This window comes from Amphiprion ocellaris, chromosome 22 (assembly GCF_022539595.1).
Source record: "Amphiprion ocellaris isolate individual 3 ecotype Okinawa chromosome 22, ASM2253959v1, whole genome shotgun sequence".
NCBI classification, from domain to species: Eukaryota; Metazoa; Chordata; class Actinopteri; family Pomacentridae; genus Amphiprion; species Amphiprion ocellaris.
In genome coordinates this window covers 11671167-11694282 of record NC_072787.1, presented here as the reverse complement: position 1 = coordinate 11694282, position 23116 = coordinate 11671167, and the positions used below count along the sequence as shown (strand labels likewise).

Here is a 23116-nt window from a genome sequence, read left to right as displayed (position 1 = left end):
GAACCGGGCTGCTGAGCCTTACTGTGGAAGCCACACACGTGTGCTGCGGAAGCAAACACACATATATCACATGCATAAACAACACTGTCTTTTCAACGAAATGTAACTCTTTTAATTTTCTCAGTTTTTGTAACTCTTCTCAACAAGTTTCTAGAAAGTTACCAATCATCTTTCCCTTCAAAATGGCCTTCAACTGCTCTGAAGTATGCTGTACATTATGCACAAAAGCCCCTATGCTCACATACATCCTCACTGTCATTCATTCCATCATCAACTATTATCATTACTAGAATTTAAAACAAGAATACATTGTACTAATGCTTGGTCTTTACTTCTTTTTCAATTCAACTGTGTCTGGACACTCCAACATACTTTCATTTCATGACCACTCTGACTGAGATGGGCGCTACTTACAATTGAATAGAAACTGAAAGGGGTTCTTAGAACTGAATAGAAAATTAGTAATCAAACAAGGTCTTTCTTTCCTCCAGTAACAACCTTCAGTACTGCATTAACAACTTTCACAGAAGAAAAGCGCAATGGAATTGAAAAGTGTGTATTGTGCGTGTGCGAGCATATGTATTTTCCAAACAGTGAAGATAGCCATGATGGTTAAGAGTCTTATCAGGAGAGGCGAGGTTTCATTGGAATAATCCTTGATAGTTTATAATGGTTACTAATGGCATGGCCATTATGAGAATTGTACTCCTTCAGAATTAACATTTTCCTATAAATCACCCGTGGTCTAAAATACCACACATCTTTCAATGTTCTAACTTACATTGTAGAGTTTTTAGGATATGAGGCTTCAGCTGAGAGGAACAGAATGATATACTTGGGGTTGAACTGGGCTGCCAGATAGGTTTAGGCCTAATATTAATTCTCTCCCCATCAGCACATTCCAGAGGGTTTGTTTAAGACCTAAACTAGAGGGCTGTCTGTCGCACTCTGGCACTCTGCAGGCCTGAAATGCAGGCGGTCTGGTGATCACAGGCCAGAACATCCATGATTTATGAACTTTTAAAGGAGCACTTTGACTCCTGCCAGGCGTGGGCTGTGTAATGCATATTCAAACACACAAACACACCGTTCCTGCTCCTGGGTTTGCGCCCGTGTGTGTCTGCTTGCAACCTGTATGTAATTTATGCTGCAGCGGATTCGTATGTGTGCATATGTGCTGTACGTATATTTGTATCATATTGAGTGTCTTTGTGTGTGTGTGTGTGTGTGTGTGTGTGTGTACAGGGGGGGAAATGGCAAAAAGGGCCATCCTTGTCAATATGGCACCTCTCCAGAGTGCCTGGTGGTTAATTGTTGGGGATTAGTGTTTGGCAAACAACCAAATAGCTGACACTCCCTGTGGGCCAATCAAAGTCAGCTAAGCAGCACTCCCTGGGTAGACCTAAACATGGCACAGAGATGTCTAGATGGTGGAGGAGGTGAACACACACACACACCCGTAGACAGAGAATGCAAATTATGACACTCAGGACTTCCTGTTTACTTGTCAAAAACACAACATTGGCAGCCCTGCCAATGACATCCACACACATCTAGATACACTCTGGGACTTGTATGAGAAGAGGGGAGGAGAGTCAATTTGACAGGTAAAGGAAGCTCCCTTGTGTAGTGGTTTGCTGCTGCTGCTGCTGCTGCTTGTGTGTGTGTGTGTGTGTGACGATGACAGAGGACTGCATTCATTATGCAGAATGAGATGTTTACAAAACACCTTTCTCACACACATATAAACACAAGCGCACACACCTCCTCTCTGCTCGCTCCCTGGGTTTGCGGGGAGGATAGCAGCACTGCTGTCTCATATCCATTTGTTCTATCTGGGGTGACAAAGCTGCCTCATTAACTGAATTCTTAATAAGCCAAGCCAAAAGATATCTTTTCACAACTTCTTTTATCTTCCTGTGCATGTACATGTACGTGAAAGTGTGTGTGTGTGTGTGTGTGGGGGTATAATTTCAATCTGCCTTTTCTTCTCACTGTTTGTGCATGTGTTTGTGTGCGTTTGGTTTTTATGCATCAGTAATTTCAACCCCACATTTTTTGATTATGCCTCACAAGTTTTTTTGTGTGTGTCTGTCTATAATTTGAATTGTGCGTTTTTTGTCTTTGCCTATGATTGTAATGTGTTCAGTGGTAGCATAAAAATATTTTTGAAAGCAGCGCAAAGCAATGGGGTTGCATTTCCTCCATAAACCAAATGACAAATTAGGGTATTCAGTACAAACATGACTCTTTCCTGTCATTAAGTGTAGAACCAGGCAGCTAATGAATACATTCTGAAAGTAAGAACCTTCCGCCACCGCAGCTATGTCTTAATAACCAGTGTGTGTCAGAGCATGTGTGCACACGTTTTATACGAAAAGAACTGCTGCATACATTCAGTTTTGCTGTTTGAGTCTGCTTAGAGTATTCACATGCATGCAAATGTACACCCCACACATAAAAATAAAAACCTCTTTATCTCCTTTCATCAGTGTTTTTTAGGGGAAGCAGGGAGCTCATTGTTAGGGTTAGGTATACCTGTTTTTTTTTTGTTTGTTTTTTTTAGAATGCCACTTGCTTCCGGTGCTATCCCCTGGGCCCCCCGAGGGCCATCAGAGACCAAAACAGCCCCACTTGGCCCAGCAAACAACAAAAGCATGTATTGTTCCTTGAAAGTATTTTAAACACATACCAGTACTGCCTGGAAGGCTGCCAAGTGTAGAATTCCATCAGTGCTACCACCTCCCTAACACATGTTACTGCTAACCGCCACTCAGCCCCCGAGACATAGATGTAACGCAAGATCACTGCCAATGGATTCGCTGGCAGACTGCGCTGCTGAAAGGAGATGCAGAGGGCCCAGGTATGTGCCACCTTACTTCTACCGCTAAAGAGAACAGCAACTATAGTGTACTGAGAGATGATTTCGGTGCAGCACAGATACAAAAACAAATATGCATATAGAGGCAAAAACTGCTGAGTGCACAGAACACAAATATACACACACAATGCACGATTCCTACTTTTCTCTCTCTTTCTCTCCTACAAGGACACAGTATGTGATCATGGGATGCCGGAGACACAAAACAATCCCAGCACTCCCACCCCAACCTTCTTTTATTTCCTGATGGTCGTTTTTCTTTTCTCTACAATCCGGGCTCTGATTTTCATAAATGCAAAGAAAAATATTTCCTAGAGCTGAATTGCCTCTCCTGTTTCTCTCAGCTCTCTGCCTGCTGGCAATCACATGTGATCACAGCTCTGGGGCCTGTCCATGAGGTGCAGGGCCTGTGGGCGAGCTTAGCTTAGGTCACCCAATAATAATAAGCATCCATCGTATAATCGCCGCCAAGTCAAATAAATGAATTATCACAATGAGTCTTTCATACTAAATTTCTGCCGGTCGTCACCACTTCTGTGCTAGCTCCCTGTCTCTCTCGCTCTCTCTTTCTATCTCTGGTCTTGTTCTTTCCATCTTTCTTCACTCTCTTTCTTCTTTATTCCTTTTTGGTATTTGTCAGCAGAAAAAAATTGTGGGTGCGTGGAAAATAATGCAACTCTAAAGTCCAGTTAATAGTCTTGCCGTCCATTTTTCTGACTCCCACACATGGACTCAGACACAGTCGGTCACACATACACACTTGTAGCCGTGACGTAAGTGCGTCTGACGTATGGGGTAAAGGTCAACCTGAAGTTCACAGCTTCCTGACCTCTAGCCCCTTTCTTGGAAAAATCTCAGTCTTTCTATCTTTTACTCTCTCTTCTGCTCCAGCGAAGACACACTCATGCTTACAAGGAAAGTAGAGCAGTACAAAGAAAAAAACCTATGAACTACTGCATTTTTTCTGGTTCTAATCAATGAACGTGTGGTAAATCTAATTTCTAAGCAACACATATTCTACATTGTACTGCCCCTGCAGCTGGGAATAAGAGATTCAAGGAGGCAGAGACACCAGAACAGATCTTACTTACTCATCGGTGCATGTGTGTATGTGTGCTAGGTGTCTTGAAAGCCAGCTCACCTCCATCCCCCTTGAAAATGGATCAGTATTTACATTAGCATTAGATTTAGACAGCATGGCTCAGCCACTTACTCCCTATTAGCCATCCTGACCTTAGCCCATTAGGGTCTAAAAGCCCCCGCTTGTCTCCATCGCCGCCAGGTGAGACTGACCAGACCTCCCCATTTCCCTAAACCATCTTGCTGCTGAGATTATCTTTTCCATTGACTCACAATGGGACCACAGATCATAAAATACTGAGATCGAGATCATTGAAATGCTAACATGCTTGTGGGATTATCTTTTTCCAACGCAGTGCACAGGGAGGGATATTGCTGAAATGCTAACATACTTTTGGGCAGGGTTCATCATTTTTCATTTTTCCCAACATGCAAAGATGCTTTTGGGAAATCAAGGGAAGGTCTAATTGACAGGGTCTATGAAGCACAGGGAGAAAAACAAAAGTAAAGGGGCTGAAAATCTGGGGCTTCAGCTTATTGGCTGGTTCCATCAAAGAGGTTTGTACAACACTGATGTTGTTATATTTAACTAAAACTGAAAGGGAAAGAGAAGGAAAAATAATTTTGGTGCCGAGAGGAGCAGCGATTTTTGCCAAGTTTGTTTTTCTTTGCTCTATACGTAATGGAGACTTGCTGAAAAATGTCTATTAGAGAGAGTTAGACAAAAGGAATGACAGAAACAGACAGCGAAAGAAACTAACTGATAGATATGATGATATGAGAGGCGAAGAAAATCTATGACAGAGAGAACAAAAGAACAAGAGATGGAAAGAGAGAGAGAATGATAGGGAAGAATCTAGACGAGCATAGTTGGGTTCAAATCACTAATTACACATTCCTGAGCCTGTGAAGGGGAGTATTGTTTTCCAGTTAGCCCCTACCCTGTCGCATGGTTTCACTTAGCACAAAACAAAAGGTACAGGGAACAAAACACAAGCCTAATACCAGGCCCTGCTAATGACAGAGAAATGGGAGAAATTATCCCTGGATCCTCGTGAGAAAATGGCTGGTGATTACTGGACAAAGGGAGTTCATTTTGAAACTGTCACAAAATGGCAGACTGTCTGCTGGTTTCTTTTAAGAGTTGCATTTATAAAATGAGTGTGCTACTTTTTGATAGCTGCATTGCCGTACATATAGCACGCTTGATCTATACCTATCTCTAACTATCAGTACTATGTCTTTGTGAGCGCATGTTGGAGTGGTACCTCTGCCAGTGAGAACACAATGAGAGCACCTCTTGAGCAATGCTGTTTTGCATATTGCCACAGGAAATCAAATGCCTTGCAGTTGACCTACAAGATGGCACACTTGATCCCTCTCTACTTTCTTTTACAGAAGGCAGCCATTTCAGTCTGCTTTGTCCCGCTATATCAGACCTCAAACATTTAAATAGTGACTGCGTGTCACGGCGCACATGCTGATAACAATTTCTGACATGTTACATAAACTCAGTCAACCACACATTTGACAACCTGGGACGTTCTTTCTACCCCCATAAACCCATAATGATGAGCTCTGTGCTGTTCCGGCAACACTGAAAGACCCTAGCATTTTGTGCAGGAGCAAGGGGAGGGGGTAAGCTGATAGCAGTGGCAGCGCTGGGCAGAGTCGCCTGGCTGGTAGTGTTTGCCCAGGCCCCAGCCGTCTAAAGGAAGGATATTGTTTTCCCCTGAAAAAGCCTCAGCCACAGTCCGCATACCAGCGTCCACTCAACATACCAATGGGCTCTTTGAAGATTACTCAAATGTTTGCCTTTGTCCCCCCCTCCACCTCCCCCATCAGCCCCTACCCCTAGTCCTAACCTACACTCCTGCCAGAATGAGGAAAAAGAGGAGAAAGGACAAAATGAAAAAAAAAAATCAGACTTATATCTTCAGAAAACAGTGGGAAAGCAATACCACCCTCAGCTGCACTCCGATTCAAAATGGCCTCCGTAGAGGATGGGAAAGGAATAATAGCACTCCAGCCACCAGCACAGTAAACCTTGACATAAACAACAGAGAAAGGGTAATGTATTAATGCATAGCAGCTGATATACAAGGATTTTAAATCCAAGTCACCCATCTGTCTGTCAGTAAAGTGTGACATGCTTTTAAAGACAGTCCACTTCTCATCACTGCGCAAGTATAAGTCCACAATTAGAGTTGAATATGATAATTCCAACGGGTTAATTTAACTAAATGTGCTGAAAACTCAGCACCCCCCACACAAACCACATTAATCCCGAACAAGTAAGTGGGCTTTCTATCAGGTCTATTTCAAAGCATTAGGGATTACCTCGCAGAAACTAAGCTGCTTGAACTCGCAGGAGGTCAGGGGTATTGTGCTGCTGCAAAGATGGAAGGCCAGTGGTGGAGACGGATAGACAGCAGGACAGGTCAGTTCTCCTTTCTGCAGCTCTCCGGCAACATCATTCAATCCTTCTCCCTCCTTCTTTCTCTCACTCTTTTCATCCCTGTCCCTCTCTTTCACCGTATAATCGAATATCTCCCACTACTTATCTATTCACTGAGCACCTAATGGTTAAAATCAATTACAGCTGGAATGCTGAAATGCCGAATACTGGCCCACATGCTGATAATGACAGAGAGAGTGTGAGAAGGAGAGAGGAGGCGAGAGAGAGTGACTTGGGACCGTTCCAAGGGAGTAGCACAATTACCTCCAATCGATTGATTATTGATCTGGAAGGGCGTTGAGGAGTATTTCAGTTCAACTTTGTCCATATCAATATCCTGATAGCTTCATGAGAGGGGAAAAGCATGATGATACTATCTAAATACCATTCTAAAGCTGATGTAACATTTCAGACTATTTCGAGAATAGATAAAACAAAGAGATGAAAAATTTTATGACAACTTTCATACAAATTAAGCCCACATTTTAATGTCAGGTGATTTCAAAAGTAAAGCTAATGAACTTACACAAAAGTATTTATCTGATCTCCCTGCCATGTGATCTGTCTGAGACTGCTCTGATCAAATCAATGCATCAAAAGAGAAGACAACATGCCCCAAGAGATCATATTTGAGCTCATGTGCCTTCTTTGATTATTGCTTTTTTTTTTTTTTTTAAACAATCTTGTTATCTTTGTCCCAAAAGGATGATCAAGACCCAAGAGAAAAGAAAGAACAGGAATGAGTTGGGGATGTTAAAAAAGGAAGAAGACAAGTGTAAGAGTAAGGGGGTGTAAGGATGGAAGGAGGAGGAGGGAAGTGTGTGTTTGGCTGGGTGTTGGGATGTGAGGGTGGGAGGGTTAAGATGAGGGGGAAAAAGACAAAAAAGAAAAGACAAACTCCTGCTAGCTTCTTTGTTCCCGCATCCCAGCAATGTTCCCTTCCTTCTGGTGGTCTGGAAGACACTGACCCCCGCCACCCCCTCCTTCCACACACTTCACAAACCTCCGCCCCTCCTTCTGCTATCGTTCCCATACCTGTCAGCCCCAATCTGCTTCACAGTCCCCTGCACATGGACACGGCCCAAATGACCCACAGTTTGGTGAGGGGTGGGAATGATTATGAAGAGGATCACATCTGGCTATTAATATGAGAAAACCAGCACTGTCTGTTTCTCTGTCTCACTTGCAGAAAAACACACCTTGTCTAAGGGGGGAAAAAAAAAACAAAAGGCGACTACATCACAGTCTGCAGGCCTAATTCATCAGAGAGTCAAGAAGTTGAGAGGAGAGGAGGGGAGGAGGGGACCTGGCTAGGTAATTAAACATTACATGTGAGTGTCAGTCCAGAGCTGGACCAAAGCTGGACACCGCACACACACACACACACACACACACACACACACACACACACACACACACACACCACACTAACGCTCTGCCGACCATCTGGTAAAGGCGTTAGAGGAAGAATGGGCGAAACTCTTATTAATATCTATGAGGATTATTAGGAAGAAGGGGGAGGGTGGCGGGGAAGTCCATTCATTCAAACCTCTCTGTCGAACAGAAAGCTACAGCCGACACACACAAACACACACATGCACACACCTGCTTTTATGCTTTAATTAGCCGCCACCCTCCGTCCCCCACTTCACCACCCCTGGACCTCTAAAAGATTTCCATTGTAATCTCCACGCAGGTGAAAGAGGAGATGATTTGAATAATCTACTAACCGGCGTCTCTTTGCCTCGCAGAGAGAGAGAGAGAGAGAGAGAGAGAGAGCGAGAGAGAGAGAAAGGGGGACAGACAGACAACCTTTCTGGCAAAAATACTGAAGTGAATTCATTTGTCTGCTCAGGTTTACAGCATTGAACTCTTGGCGGCATCATCTGTCTCCATGACAGAACATGAAAATCTATATCTCGCAGTCAAGTAGCATCTAGTGTGAAGTGTCTGAGAACATTCCTTTTTGAAGAGAATAGCAACTCTTTAAGTCTGTCTGTGAGTGCGAGACAAAGACGCTGTGATCAAGAGGCTGTGTCTGGAACAAGCATACATGGGCTCAAGTGGAAAATGGTAACTTGATAACCAAGACTACAATTGTGTGTGAGTGTCTGTGTGGTTACTGTACATGTGAGTGTGTCTCTATGAATGTAATTCTAAACCTCTGTATGTACATATGCATTTAAATGTGTGTGTGGGTCTGTGTGTGTGTGTGTGTCATAAATGGTGCCATGCATTTGAAATAGATCCAGTCTCTTTTCTATTCCGGGGACCAGCACAATGACTTTTTATGCAAATCTATGGGAGTCAATCTCCTGTCCATTTCCCCATCACACAAGTCCAAATGACAGTTCAATAATTTGGGCTGCATATATATAGGGCCATTTGATTTTCAAATGAGAGTGGGCAGGGTTGACCCTTGCTAATAGCCAAGGCACAGTGGTAGACTTAATATCACAGATGCATAAGCACAGCTACCTCCATCTGAGAGAGATGGAGGAGAATTAAATGTGAGGGAGGGGGCAAAGATAGAAGACTGAAAGAAAGAAATGTCCCTTGGTTGATAGAAAAGTCAAAGGAGAGAGAGAAATACAAAGCAGATGATGAAATGAAAAAAGGGAGATTTATTTTTAATGTATCTACAAACCCAGTCTCTTTTCCATGTCGTCTTCTGTCCCTTCCATCTCTCCCTCCTCCCATCACTCCCCTTGTTTAATTCCCCCCACCCCCTGATTCCCAGCCATGGTGTTGCCAAGAGGATCATGGGTAATGAGATGGCCTATCTGCCGCTCCCCAGGGGAGAAATAGAAAGAGAGAGAGAAAGAGAGAGAGAATGAAAGAAAAAGAGTCAGAGACAAAACAAAGGAAGCTGGCAAAAAAGAGGTGGTGAAGGAGTGTGAGACAGAAAAAAAGAGACCCTTTCTATCTGTTTTTATCTTCTGTATGTCCCACTAACAAATCACTCCATCTAAACGTCCTCTCTTCCTGAGCGTTTTATGAGCCTAAGATTCGGAGTTCAAAGGAGATTGCAGAGGCAGGACAGGAAGAGGAAAAATAATGAAAAGAAAAACAGAGATATGGAAAAGTGCAGTGGACCCCGGACATCCATTTCCACTTGAATTATGACGGAACGTTGGACAGACAGGGGTGCGGTGGCAGTGGCTCAAGACAGTTCACGATTTATTCAGACAGCCATCTGAGAAACAGGTGCCATGGCCTACGAGACACAGAGAATGTGTGTGTGTGTGTGTGTGTGTGTGTGTGTGTGTGTGTGTGTGTGTGTGTGTGTGTGTGTGTGTGTGTGTGTGTGTGTGTGTGTGTGTGTGTGTGAGTGTGTGTGTGTGTGGTCCTTGACCATGCCACGTTGACCATGAACATTCTCAACTCTTAATGACCCAGGGGCAAGCACAACCCAGATCTCAACCTCAAAGCTTGCGCACACAAACACACACGCTCACTACAAACTAAACCCCCCACTTAGCCAGGCGGCACTTGTGAATGGCACTGACAGATTTACTCCTGTCTCCATGTGTATTAGGCCCAGTGTTTGTTATTAAAAATCATAACGAAGCCATATATCATCATATTCAATGCTAAGCTAAACATGGGACCAGCCAACTATGGACACGCTATGCTACAATACCATTTAATGCAAAGCTTACCTCACAGGCTGCTAGCGTACAATTGCTAAGATAAAACTGCTTCCATTTTGTCATTTACAACATTTTTAGGGGATAAAGATTTGCACTTGACAGCTGTGATAATACCACAGAAGTGACGTTCTACACACACCTCATTTCTAACTAAATTCTCTATCATGGGAGATTGTGCAAACACACTCTGAGTGGTCACTTTTCTTGTGAAAAACAAACCAGGACCAATTAAATTCCCTACATTTCCTATCCAATAGACAGTGAGGTGTAGACCTCCGCTTTTTCCATGTAAGGCCTATGACTTCCTGCACCACCTGCTGTGCCCTGGACACCAGATGACTTGATGTCCATGTGCTGCTAATGTCATTTCCCTCTTGCTGTTTCAAAGTCTGGAAAAAAAACACTTTTAAACTCTCAATTCCCCTTAGAAGTACTCCATTGCTGCTACAAAGCAGCCATAAAATCTCCTGAATATGCTTTTTGTTTGTATCTTCAAATGGTTTCCCATGCCATAAAGATATTCTGTGTTTCCAAAAAACCAGATGGTAAAGTCGTCAACACTCGGATCTTTTATGCGCCCGGCCAAGCTACCTCTATCCCCATGTGCTTTTCACCTCTGCCAATACATAAAAGGAGAGGTGTTTTTCTGGTCAAATAAAGAAATGATTTTTTTTTCCTCTGCTCTTGCTCGGCCGCTCTCTTTTTGCTCTGTCTATGCTTTCTCTCCCCCTCTCGCTCTGCTTTACCACCACATGTCCAAGGGTAAAATAGTGGAATTTCTGCCAGAGGCATTAAAACCGTCATCTGTGGAACAGATTTGTTGAGGCCTGTGGGGTAGGTGGGTGGGTAGATGAGGTACAGGGGTGTATGGGTGCACTGAGGGGGCACTGGGATGACCCTCACTTGCCTTGGCTAAAGTGGTGTTTGTGTGTGCCTAAAAGGATACTCCCTTGCTTACTTAACTTTCTTGGAAAGCAAAAACAGAACAAAGTCACGAGTATGTTCAGACAAGCCTCCTGGTTACATTTCTGTGCTGTTGATAGTGCTTAGATTTGTACATTTAATCACAACTGATATAAATAGCTTTCTGCATAATTCAATGGCTGTCAATGTTTAGTGTAGCCTTGGTAACCGTATCTGGCTATTGCCTCATATTAAATCAGCTGAAACAGCAGCCAAAAGTGCCTCAATGTTCTTATATGTATGCACACAAAAACTCACAAACTTGTGATAACGCCTCCTTTATCCCGAGTTAAATCTACTAATCGAGCTGATCCTATTGGTTAGGACCTCTGCTAATTTAAGCCAAAGTGCAAGCAGCACGTTTGTTAAGAATTTACAAATTTCCCTTGAGCAGATGCATCTCCAACTCATCCCATGCCAAGTTCAGCCGTTGCCAGACTGTTGGGCAATCCTGTCAATATGCACATCCTGTTGAAGTCAAGTAAGACTGTTTTAAATAACCTTAAGACTGCCAATGTGCTTAATCCAGTTAATACTTGAAACTGTAAGTAAGAATCAGTCACAGATTTCCAAATGAATCTAATTCCTCAAAGATTAATGTGCAATACGGGCACCAGATTCAGAAACTAAATATGCTGATGAAGTTTGGTAGGTCAGTGAAGTAAATCTTCTTTACAAATGTAATGTTATAGATTAAAATCTTAAAAATGTTAAGTTGTTTGATTATTTAATTTTACTGTTATTTAAAAAATAAAAACTCCAATTTAAAAACAAGAGTAAATAACTGTGATCAGATGCTATTATATATAAAAGTGGGTGAATCACTATAAAAATTAAATTGTAGTATTGTATATATGTGTGTGTGTGTGTGTGTGTGTGTGTGTGTGTGTGTGTGTGTGTGTGTATAAATATCAAAAAAACAAATTTTCTTCATCTTCTAAATACTGTTGTTTCTACATTTAAGGCACAACTCACACAAACACAAGCACTAACACACTTAGACACCTCCCACTGCCAAATGTTGCATACAGTAGTAAAGAACTCCTCATTAATGTAATGCACTTGATCCTGTCCTGTAGGTCAAGGCCTTGGGAATGTAACAGCATCCTATTAAGCTGAAGGAGACATCTGACAAACTAAATCACCTCAAATATATAGCGGGAGAGAAAGACGCCAAATATCGGGCATGTTGGAATTTCTTTGCACGAACTATTTATTGCTCCGAGTGCGAAGAGTTTAATTAGTTAAGTAACTGAGTTCCCTGTGTTAGTTTACTGCTTTGATGGGCAACTAGTGTGGTAACACTGTGACACGTCAGGATTAAGTAATCCCAAGCAAAACAAAAAAGACAAAAGTTCACCTACTGGCCTTAAGAAAAAGAGTGTTAGTCTGCAGGAGGCTCATATTAATGTGTACATACATACTAATTTTACCAAACAGTGCAAACATTAAATGTGTAAGTACAAATATATATACACAATTGTATACTTTCACTGAAAAATCTGAAACCATTTTTTTTAAAATTACTAATAAGTGTTTTTTCTTTTTTTTTTTTTTAAAATTGTCTCCAGTTGTGAATGTCTATATTTTTGGACCATGTAGGCATCAAGGCTGGTCCACTGTTATTGTACAATAATTTAGTACAAAGCTAAATAGTTAATTTAGCTCTACATCGTTATCATGGAAACAGAATTTTGAATTATTCCAGAATTACAGAGAGCTGGAAAATGAGCTGAAAAGACAGCTGAAGATAATCAAACTTATTTCAAACTCACTGACAGTATGTGGCTTGTGTATCATTAGCAGAGACAGTAGTGTCAGCTGGTTACAAGCAGGAAATGTAAGCGTATTGGATGGAAATCATCCTCGGTACTCTCACAGTGACCTTTTCTATCTTTGTCATTCCATTCTCATGGGAACTTTATATCTGTGTGACTCTGCAGTTAAGAGGATGGAGGAAATTCTTTTTAAACAAAACTATGTTTTCTTTTCCTGAATCTGAATGCTCAATCTATCAGATATAAACTAATAAGAATGGCATTGTAGTCATTTTGTACTGTATGTTATGCAATGTAATGCAAGTGTCCTGCAAAAACAGTGAATCCTCAAATGATTTCTTTTCTTGTATTTCGTATTTTTGAATGTTGTTTGATGATGATTTTTTTTTGTCAGCTGGGACAAAAAGTTGAGATTAGATAGCTGATGTCTGTAGAACCCAGTGTGTGTAAACAGGGTTTTTACCTTGTAAAGGCGGATGGCAGACTCATGCCTCTGGTTGGTGGCATGTAGCCTCAGTTTATCCACGCTGTTACTGTAGTAGTCACAGGCGTTGCACTTGAGGTGCACAGGGTTGCCAATGGCCACACACTTTAATCTCCACTGGTTGGCCTTGCCTCCCTCCTTGATGTGGGCCACCAGCTGGTGCTTCTGCATGTGCTTGTCTGTCTTGCAGTGCAGCTGAAAGTTGGCCTTAAGCTGAGTGTTGTAGCTGCAGAGCTTGCACTGGTAGACATCGCCCACCACGCAGCGCCACTCCTCTTCGGGCAAAGAGCGCTCGGCATTGACGTGGGCGCTGAGAGCCTCCAGGCTGTCTGTGGAGTAGCAGTTGCACACAGCGCACTGGTAGAGGCGCAACGAGGGATCGTTGATAGGTGGCGACAAGGAGGAGAGGGAGGGGTCTGATGAGGACATGCCCCCCATTCCACCTGAGGACACCAGGGAGAGGTCGTCTGCCATCAGTTGACCACTGGCAAGACGCAACTCTCCTGATAGGTCACTATTCACTATGGAAAAAAATGAGTGAAAACACAGATTAGACAGCAGAAGAGAAATACTGACGGAAGGATAAAAAGCAGGTGTTCAAAAAGGGCTACATACACAGAGCCACAGTAAGATAATATGACAGATAATGGCAGTGTAGCATGTACAGCAGGAAGAATTGTATATAAAAACAAAGACATCTGACAGAAACACAAAGCTCTGGTGAAAATGTAAGGCTGCTATGCATATGGCATGATAAAGGATAGAGAGAAAGAGAAAAGACTCTTTATTAAATGAAATTAAGTGTGGAAAGAGAAGAGAGTCTTCTATGAAGGCCTCTCTCACACAAAAGGATTTGATAAAATAAAGCCTCACAGAGGACTAGGGCTCCTTACAAAGTCTTGTCTATAAAAAACCCTAATAGGATTGAATCAGGATCAATTACAATCATCCTTTTCAACTTGCTAACTCGCTCATCAGGTAGCTTTAATTACTGCTCTCAGCAATGGTGGGACAACGGTTTTAGGGCTCTAGGCTTTTCTCACATCCACACACAGATTTGAAAAGCTGATCAATGCATTAAACACAGTTTCTTTTTCTTCTGCCCACCCACCCTTAGACAAAAAGCAGATCTGCCATTCATACGGATGTAATTAACTCTTTCGTTTGATCCTTTTATTGTCCCTCTATGTATGTTACCAAAACTCATCATGCCCTTTTTCAGATGACAATTCAGATGACAGTTCAGATGATGTGAACAATTTCACATCATCTGAACCTTTTCTTTTTTTACTGTATTATTTTCCCAATTAGTAGATGACTAAACATGTGTTTGTGTGTGGGTGTTTTTCGTGAGTACCGGTTTAAAAAAGGACATGCTGTTACCTAAATGTGGCTGCCAAATGTGAGCAGAAATTTAGACTGTGTGAATCTAACATTTAGTATATGTATGTAAGTATGCATATTCATTCATAATCTATGAATGCATTGTGTGTGTATGTGTCAGTATATAAATATATGTATAAATATCTTGCTCACACCATCTAAACCTTTGTACCTATGTACAGCTGCGCTCACTATAGGGAGCTGTGTGTTGTCGGTGTAATTCACTGAGAGTACATCTGCTAGCTGGGCTGTGACCTCCACACTAAAGGAGGGAGTGGGTGTGCAACACTGCAGGGTCATTGTTAAATCTCTCTCACTCACTCCTACGGGAATCTGCTTCCTGCTGTGTGTGAGTGTCTGTATGCGTATATGTGTGTACATGTGTGTTCTCTCCAGGGTGAGCAAAGGTGGGGTGGTGTGTGCATGGGGGGGGATTAAGCTGACTTAAGAAAATTACAAATGAAAGATTAAGAATAATTCTCATGTGGCATCTCATAATCATTTTTTAATCAGTGAGAGGGGTCAAAGAAAGGAGACAATGACAGACGGACAATATGAGAGTGGAGATAAGAGAAAGAGAGAGAGGAGAGAGAGAGGAGGGTGAGGGAAGGGGTCCAAGGCAAAAAGGATGGGAGCAGAAAAAGGGAAGGTGAGAGGGCATGGAGAAAAATGAAGAGCAACAAAGGAAACACAAAGAGATAAAAAAAAAAAAAACAATACCTAGATGGCATCAGTTAGATGAGATAAAACAGATAAAACTGGCCAAGTGAAAAATGAGCTGAAGAAAACTGAATAACAAGCCCCAGGGCAAAAATATTAAAAAGGAAAATACTTAGCACTTTGTCTCAACCTCAGCAGAAATGCCTTTTTTTTTTTTTCCTTTTTTTTGCATTTTAATTGACTCAGGTGTAAAATTAACAGGCATGTGTCTCTTTGTGTTTTGTTTCAAATCTAGTATCACTCACCTAGACCAGATCCAAGAGCAGCTGCAGTTGCAGGATCTAGCTGAAAGGGGTTAATCATCATCTGGGCATCTGGGCCACTGCTGCCGGCTGGGTTCTCTAGTTTTACACCCGCGAGACCCATGTTTTGAGCCAAGTAGTACTGGTAAAGCTCGGCCTCAGCCGGAGCCAGGCCAAGATGGAGGCTGTGTTGAATCTGCTTCATGTTCTGTTGCAGCAGCATCATGTTGTGCATGTGCTTCTCGCTGGTCATATGAATTCGCAAGTTCCTTGCCACATTGGTCTCGTAGTCACACACCTGGTGAAAGATAAGAAACATTGAATATTTAGGTCTATTTCATCAAAGCAATATTTTACACCTCAGATTGAAAATAATTCATATACTTTTTACGACTCACAATTGTATAATTTTTTAAATGATCACTGAGCATAACAGCAACAACAGCACAATATTAATACCTAATCCATAGAATAACAGGCCTCCCAAGTAATTTGGTATTGTGTTCATAATGATGAATTTTGAATGGATTTTAGAGATACTTTGACAAAATGCTAGAATGTATTAGAAACCAGAGGTCAGATGATGTGGCCAAGAAAAATAATAGACACAGTGACGCAGTCAGAGATAAATGGCTCATTGTGCAGACAGTGCAACAAGCAAATTGGTATGTTGCTACCACAGAGCTACAATGATGCTCTGTTTGTTTCATTACCTCACAACGCCAAGTGGGCTTCTGTTTGGGCTTGGATGGTGAGGGTGCCCCACAGCCTCCTCCAAGGCTGGCACTGGGTACAGGGTTGGCATGGTTGTGGTTGTATTGTGCCTCACTGCCACCATTCTGGAGTGTTTGTACATTGTTCAGATGCTTGTCTGACTGCATGTGGATGCTAAGGTTGCCTTTGGTGGTGGTTGAGTAGTTGCATACCTAAAAGAAAATAATTAAGAATTAAAAATGATGCATGATAGACATTAAATGCATCTACAAGTAAGACAAGTTGATGAATGATTTTGTTACCGTTATTGTTAGTATTTCTTGATAATTCAATTAAGCTTTAAAGCTGCTAATGGTGTTGTTTAATAAAAAGATATAAAACATTTAATTGCGTCTTATCTGTCTTTTGATGCAAACATATTACTTTAAACAAGTACAGCTGTCAATGCTACAGAGGTTGCAAAATTGGTCAGATGCCTGTCTTTGTAAGGTGGCTTCAGATGCAAACTACATTAACTGTGTAGCACTGATTTACACATTTTCCATTAGCCTATGTTTAGCAAACACAATGATAATTTTTGATTGCTATTTGATTATCCATAGTAATGAAGAATAAGATGGACAGACCTCACAGCGGAAAGGCTTGTATCCACAGGTATAGCTTTCGCCTCTAGCTAAACGAGGGTGAGGCTGTCCTGTGCGGCAGTACACACATGATCCACCAGACTCTGGATGTTTCTCCTTCATGTGAGCGTCCAGTGTCTGCTGGTACTTGTAGTGCCAGTTACACTTTGGACACTTCAGCGTCTTGCAGGAGTTACGTGAATGCATCATCGTCATATGCCCTCCCAGAGACCGTGAGGATCCCAAGACCGTGTCACACTTGGGGCACTCCACCCCGCTACCTGGGGACCCTTCACCTGGACCAGGGGTGCCAGGAGTCCCAGGAGTTCCAGGCGTACTAGGATTTCCTATGTGTTGATGCAGAGGTCCAGGACTCTCATCATCTCTGCGCAACATCATCATGTCAAGGGGGTTGGAGGATGGCGATAACCGATCCCGTCCTGCCAGGCCTTCACTGTTCGAGTCGTTGCTGCTCTCCCGCTCTCTGGCAGCTGCCAGGGCAGTGGACAGGCGGCTCTTCTCCATCTCCAGCTTCTCACACACAGGCAGGGATGAAGAGGAGGTGGATGCAGGGCCTTTGCTGTCACTGTTCAACTTTAGCACACTGTTGGAAAGGGGGGAAATACTTTGGTTTAAGAGAGGGAAATCTTTGCTACTGGTGCTGTCGGCCCGTTTGCCTGTCATCGCCATGTTCATGGCCTGTTCCTCCTCCTCATCTGCCTCCATTTCTACTCCACCACCACTGGAGTAAGCATCCTCATCTTGTTCTGGACTTTCTTCTCCCACTGTACCGGGCTCCCGCTTGATGGGCGGGTACTGGCTCAGGTCCGGCCCATTGGGTTGCAAAGTGCATGTGTCCCTAACGTGGCCTTTGCAGTCACTATCAGAGTTCCGACCTTCCAGGTTGCCACCAGTGGCAGCAGCAGCAGAACTCCCGCTGGGGGTTCTGTGGGCACCAGCCCCTCCCCCGAGGTTTGGGTTGGTCTCAGCCTTTGGCATGGTTTGGGTTCTGGGGGTTTGGTCAGTAGAGGAGCTGCTGGCACTGCCCTTCAAGAAGGCAAAACCTGCCTGAAGGGAATCTGCATTCTCCCCACTACTGTGGAAAGCATTCCACAAGCCGCGGAGCCCCGTGTCTGGCCCTAAGAAGTTGGCAGGTGAGGGAAAGTGGGGTAGCACAGAGTTTGGGGGTTTTTTTGGTTCCAGAAAGCTTATAAGAGGTTCTTTGTCCTTGCCGATGCCCTGGATGATGGCAGAGATGTGCTTGTTGCTCAGCTGCTTCTGCTCCTGCTCATTCAGGGTCATACGGTGGTCATGGACAGCATGTGTCACGAAGGAACGGCTGTAGCCAAAAGACAGCTTGCACAGGAAACACATCAGCACAGGCTTCCGCCGCCCATCGGCCACACAGCCCTCAAACTTGGACAAGTCCACATTGTTGGGGACATCTTTGGACACACAGGAGTTTTTGGCTGCACCATCCGCCGTCAGATAGTCTTTGTCATTCTTGTGGCGGAGGTCATAGACACGGAAACTGTGCAACACAGGACCAGCGCCCGCCAGCCCTCCAGCTGAGGTATTTGGGAAGGAGGGGTGGTCGGCCGCTAGGGATTTACTCCCAAGGGATGAGGCGATGTGGAAGGTGTTAATGATCTGGGGGTAGAAGGACATGGGTGCAGCGGGCTGCTCCAACCGTTCCCCCCCTGGGCTCAGGCCACTCTGACCACCGCTGGCCTGGGCACTGGGGAAGGTTTGGGGGGACAGCAGGCCCCTGAATTGGAGAGCTGCAGAGAGCCCCCCCTGGTTGCCACGCTGCTCTTTGGAGTCCTCCAGGATGAAGGCGGAGCCATCGGGCTGGTAGATGATCTCGCTGCACAGGTTCTCCACATCACTATCCTCTTCTATCTCACTGTTCATTTCCCCCACTTCTGCAGCACCCACCTCACGATCTCCTTCATCTTCACTCTCCTCCCCTATCATCCCTTCAACCTCCTCACCCTCTTCATGACCTCCAGCGGCAGGCAGGCGGGCATTGGGGCAGTGGTGCTCCATGTATTTTTGTAAACTGGAGAAGGAACTAGAACATTCGTTGCAGGGGATCTCCTTTGCCGGTGCCACAGGGGATGTGGCAGGGGCAGAACAGTCCGAACCCAAAGCTGCTCCTCCTCCTACTCCTGGTAAAGTTCCGGTAACACTCCCTTTGTTACCGGTAGTAAAGCTTTCTCTCCGACTCTGTTCAGTTACAGGGTCGGTAGTTGCACTGACAGTGGTAGGGGTAGTAGTGGACCTCAGCGGGCTCAGAACGGGCTCTCCGAGGCCATTCTCCGGTTCTCCAATGGCGGCAGGTGACGACTGGTTGTTGTTGGCATTGTTGCTGTTGGCGACACTGGTCTCCATGGCGACGACGGAGTTGTCCTCAGCAGCAGTATCCAGCCTCTGGCCACCATGTTCCTGCTGCCGTGACGACACCATAGGGGGAGAGTCACAAGTTGCCATGACGACCACTACATAGGGATCTCATCTCATCCAGCCCAACAGGGACCTGAGTTGGGGAGAGAAAGAAATAAACAAAGGACAACTGAGATTTAGTAAATGGTATTTAACATCAGACTTGGCAGCAATTATAATTCTTAAACACTACTGACTTTATTCTAATTAATTCCAAGGTACTCTCAACCTATATTTAACCCTGGTACTAATTGTGTTGCTGTAAGCCTCATTTGGATGAGGTGGATTTCTAAAGGAGGTTTTAATATCATAAGCTCTGCTCATTTATTTCAATAGGGGGGCATGTTGGTAATTTTTCTGCCCCTTGTGCAGTGTGAATTATAGTCGGATAGAAAAGAATATCCTAGTCAGATCAACCTGTAATTAGGTATACTTTCCCTTCTGCATAACAACTCCAATCCAAATGCTGGCTAAGTGCTTTATACATCACAAGAAAAATAAAAGTAGCTTTTGAGAAGTTGAGAAACCTAGTACTAACTGCTCCCACTTGCATTTTTGATAAAATCTGCACCTGTTTGAACAGAGGTTTTGTTTCTTATTGACCTCTGGGACCAGAGGTTGGAAAAAGGGGGAATGACGAATGCACAAAGCAGTTCCCGTGGCAGTAAGCTATAGGAAAGTTCATAGGTATATCCCAGTTGTCTCATAAACAGACTAGCACAGATGTGAACAAAACAACTAATAAACAGTGGTGATAATCAATTAAATTTGCATTTTAAAGTTGTTTTTGAAGAGAAAAACTGTATGGAGGGATGTCTTCAATCATTGGTTATGCCAATCTCTGCATGTTATTACCCATCAAAACCTGTTAACTGGGCAGTACCTATTAGCCTATTTATACCCTGAAGGTATGAGTTACACTTTTTGTGAAGAAGAGAGGAAAGAAGGCATACATTTTAATACAACTAAGCATATGAATGTACTTGTATCATATGGAAAGGCAGGACACTAACTGGTGGAAAAAATGACTAGACATAAAAATAAATTACGAAATTAAAAATATTTACATCTATAATAACACATTGTTGTTTAATGTAATACAGGAAAGAAAAAAGGAGATGAATATAGAGAAAGACAGAAAGAGCAAGCTTCCATGAGGAATGATGTTTGGAATACCAGTGAGATGCTATCAATCCTGGGTGGCTGCCCATCTCTCAACCCCTCACTACTTCAATCTCTTGGCTTTTCACAACAAGGCACAAATGCAAACGCTCCCACAAACATACACACAATGCAGGAAAAAAAGCCTCCTAAGCCCATAAACACACATAACACGGCACAGTTATTTCACGTTAAATCATAGCTGTAATTTCTTACCACCTAAAGAGAAGCAGAAAAAACAGCTGTGGAAAAAAAACTTTAGGGAAGAAAAAAAAAACAGCTTGAGAACTGAAGCTCCATTGGTACTTGAAAGAAACTACATTCTTGCTCAGCTAAATGCAACAAATGAGAACTAGTTGTGTATGCCAGTGTGTTTTCACTTGATACAGTACCAGCTCCTTTCAGATGCTTGCGTGTAAATGAGCTAGCATTAAAAGAAAGCTTTAAAGAGCCATGTTAACCTTTAACCCAATCCACCTGCTGCTTAATTCTCCCTCTCTTTTTCTACACAGCCTCTCCCTCACAACAAAGCTACAAAGCAATTAGAGGATTAATCCGCAACAATCCAGGGCTAAACAAAGCCAGTGAGAGGGACAGTAAAAGCGTGAGGAATGAAATCAAACATGTGTGTGAGTGTGTTTGCGGGTGCATGTGTGTGCACGCGCTATAATCAGGTCTAATCTGACATATCCCAGAGATGATTCCATGGGGACTAGTGATAGATTAAAAGAGAGAAATTATGTTTTCTCTCTCTGTGTCTCACTTTGTGTTTCTCTATTCGTGAGATTAAAGAAAAAAATTCACAAGGAGCAGAAAATGAATTTCTCTGCTCATCAGTTCAGCATGGATGTGGCAAAAGGCAGGAGGCAGATGTGTGTATGTACATAACAAAACCATCTCTTAGGTATTTAATATCAGTCAGATGGGATACATTTTAGCTCTAGAGCAAACATGTTACATATATATATATATTTTGTGTACTTTGTTTTGTTTGTATGTTTTGTTTGTACATTTTGAAAGTATTTTAAAATGCCTTTTTTTTTTTTTTTACTATAAAGTCGCAGTATACCTGTACATGTTTGTGTCCAATCACAATACACATCTGTAGCGTCCCTACCCAACTGTTGCTTCAATAAGATTTTTGAAGTCTTGTTTTTTTTTTCTGTTTGTGACTTATAGCCTAAGGCACAGATCTTGGAGATAACAGCTATAATTTTCTACAACAGGCAGCCCTCTGCACACCTGTCTGCATGTTCACTCGCACTGTAATTGCAAAAACATTAGCAGCAATTAGCACTGCATTCTAAACAAGCAAGGAGATGAAACAGAGCAAACGTGTGTCATACCACAAAGATCCATGGTATTTACAGAGAGACACGCACAGCGCCTGCTTCTTTACTAATTCATGGCTTCATTTTAGACATAGCTACACTGCATGTGTGACAAAAGTATAAAACAAAGTTAAGCTGGAAGTGGGGAAACAATTATGTAAAATAAAGGCTTTTCTACATTCACTCGAATTACCGCTCATCCGGCTTTTTACCATAAATCATCCATTACGCTCACCTAGTGCCAAAACAACACAGTGTGCAAAATGTACATTTGCAATTTTTCATTTTCCCACCAGTGTCCGTCTTCCAAAGGCTTGTGTTAAATGTGATTGAGGGTAAAGCTGTTCAGAAGCAGTGGGTTTGAGAGCTAATGCGACACATACGACAGGATTTACTACTTGTCAGTGGTGTCATTTCACTGCTTATTTCATTGGGGAGCAACCCCTTTGAATTGTAGCTCGGACATAAAACACTGTGGTTTATGAATTATGCATCTCTTCAAGTATGGAATTATGTCTTATGGATAAGCCAATGTGTTAAGCACTTGGCACTGACATATCACCCCTAATGCTAACAGGTTAGCAGATGTTTACATGTGTGCTGCCTGCCAACAATAACATAGCTGTCCATTATTTTGTTACCTCTTATTCTAATTGAAGCTATTAATTTTGCAGGAACACTGACAAAATAACATGATGTGACTAAAGCTTAATGTTGGATGTAGTCTTTTCCAGCTTTTAAGCTTATTCTTTAATGTAAAAACATGCACGCCAGAGTTAAATGAGCCTTAAATTTTGAAAAAATACAAACAGCAATAGTGAACAAAAGCATGAAATTGCTTGTTTGGTTGTAGTATGTTGGTTGAGTTTCTGTGAGTGCACTGATGATCAGTGCCTCTCAATAATTTAGCCTTATGTGGGGGCTCAAAAAGGAAGCCGTCTTCTGCTCTATGCCAAATCTTCAGTAAAATGCTGAAGTCCTAGCTCTTAATTGAGCCCACGCTCTCTTATGAAAAAAGAGATGTGGTGCAATACAGCCTTGTGTAAGCATCTGAAGCTATCGTGCTCCATTCAGCACGTGTTAATTTAGCATAGTTGGACAGAGAAGAAATGAGATGTCTGGTCTCGCTGTCAAGCAAATCCAATATTTTCCTCTTCTACCTTTCTGAACCCAAAGTAACATTTTATTACAGTCCACAGA

At 42.8% G+C, this 23116-nt stretch overlaps 1 protein-coding gene across 3 annotated transcripts in view; it reads right to left on the bottom strand.

The window, feature by feature from the left end:
* The window catches only part of zfhx4 (zinc finger homeobox 4), an 84985-nt gene that overhangs the window by 40732 nt on the left and 21137 nt on the right, over positions 1–23116 (bottom strand). For all 3 annotated transcript variants that reach the window (XM_035946429.2, XM_023266214.3, XM_035946430.2), the window contains exons 2-5: positions 16983–19518; positions 16356–16568; positions 15646–15940; positions 13277–13818 (exon numbers count right to left, since the gene is read on the bottom strand). In XM_035946429.2, the coding sequence (XP_035802322.2) occupies positions 13277–13818; positions 15646–15940; positions 16356–16568; positions 16983–19472 (3540 nt within the window). In that variant the 5' untranslated portion in view covers positions 19473–19518. The remainder of the gene's footprint in view (positions 1–13276; positions 13819–15645; positions 15941–16355; positions 16569–16982; positions 19519–23116) is intronic.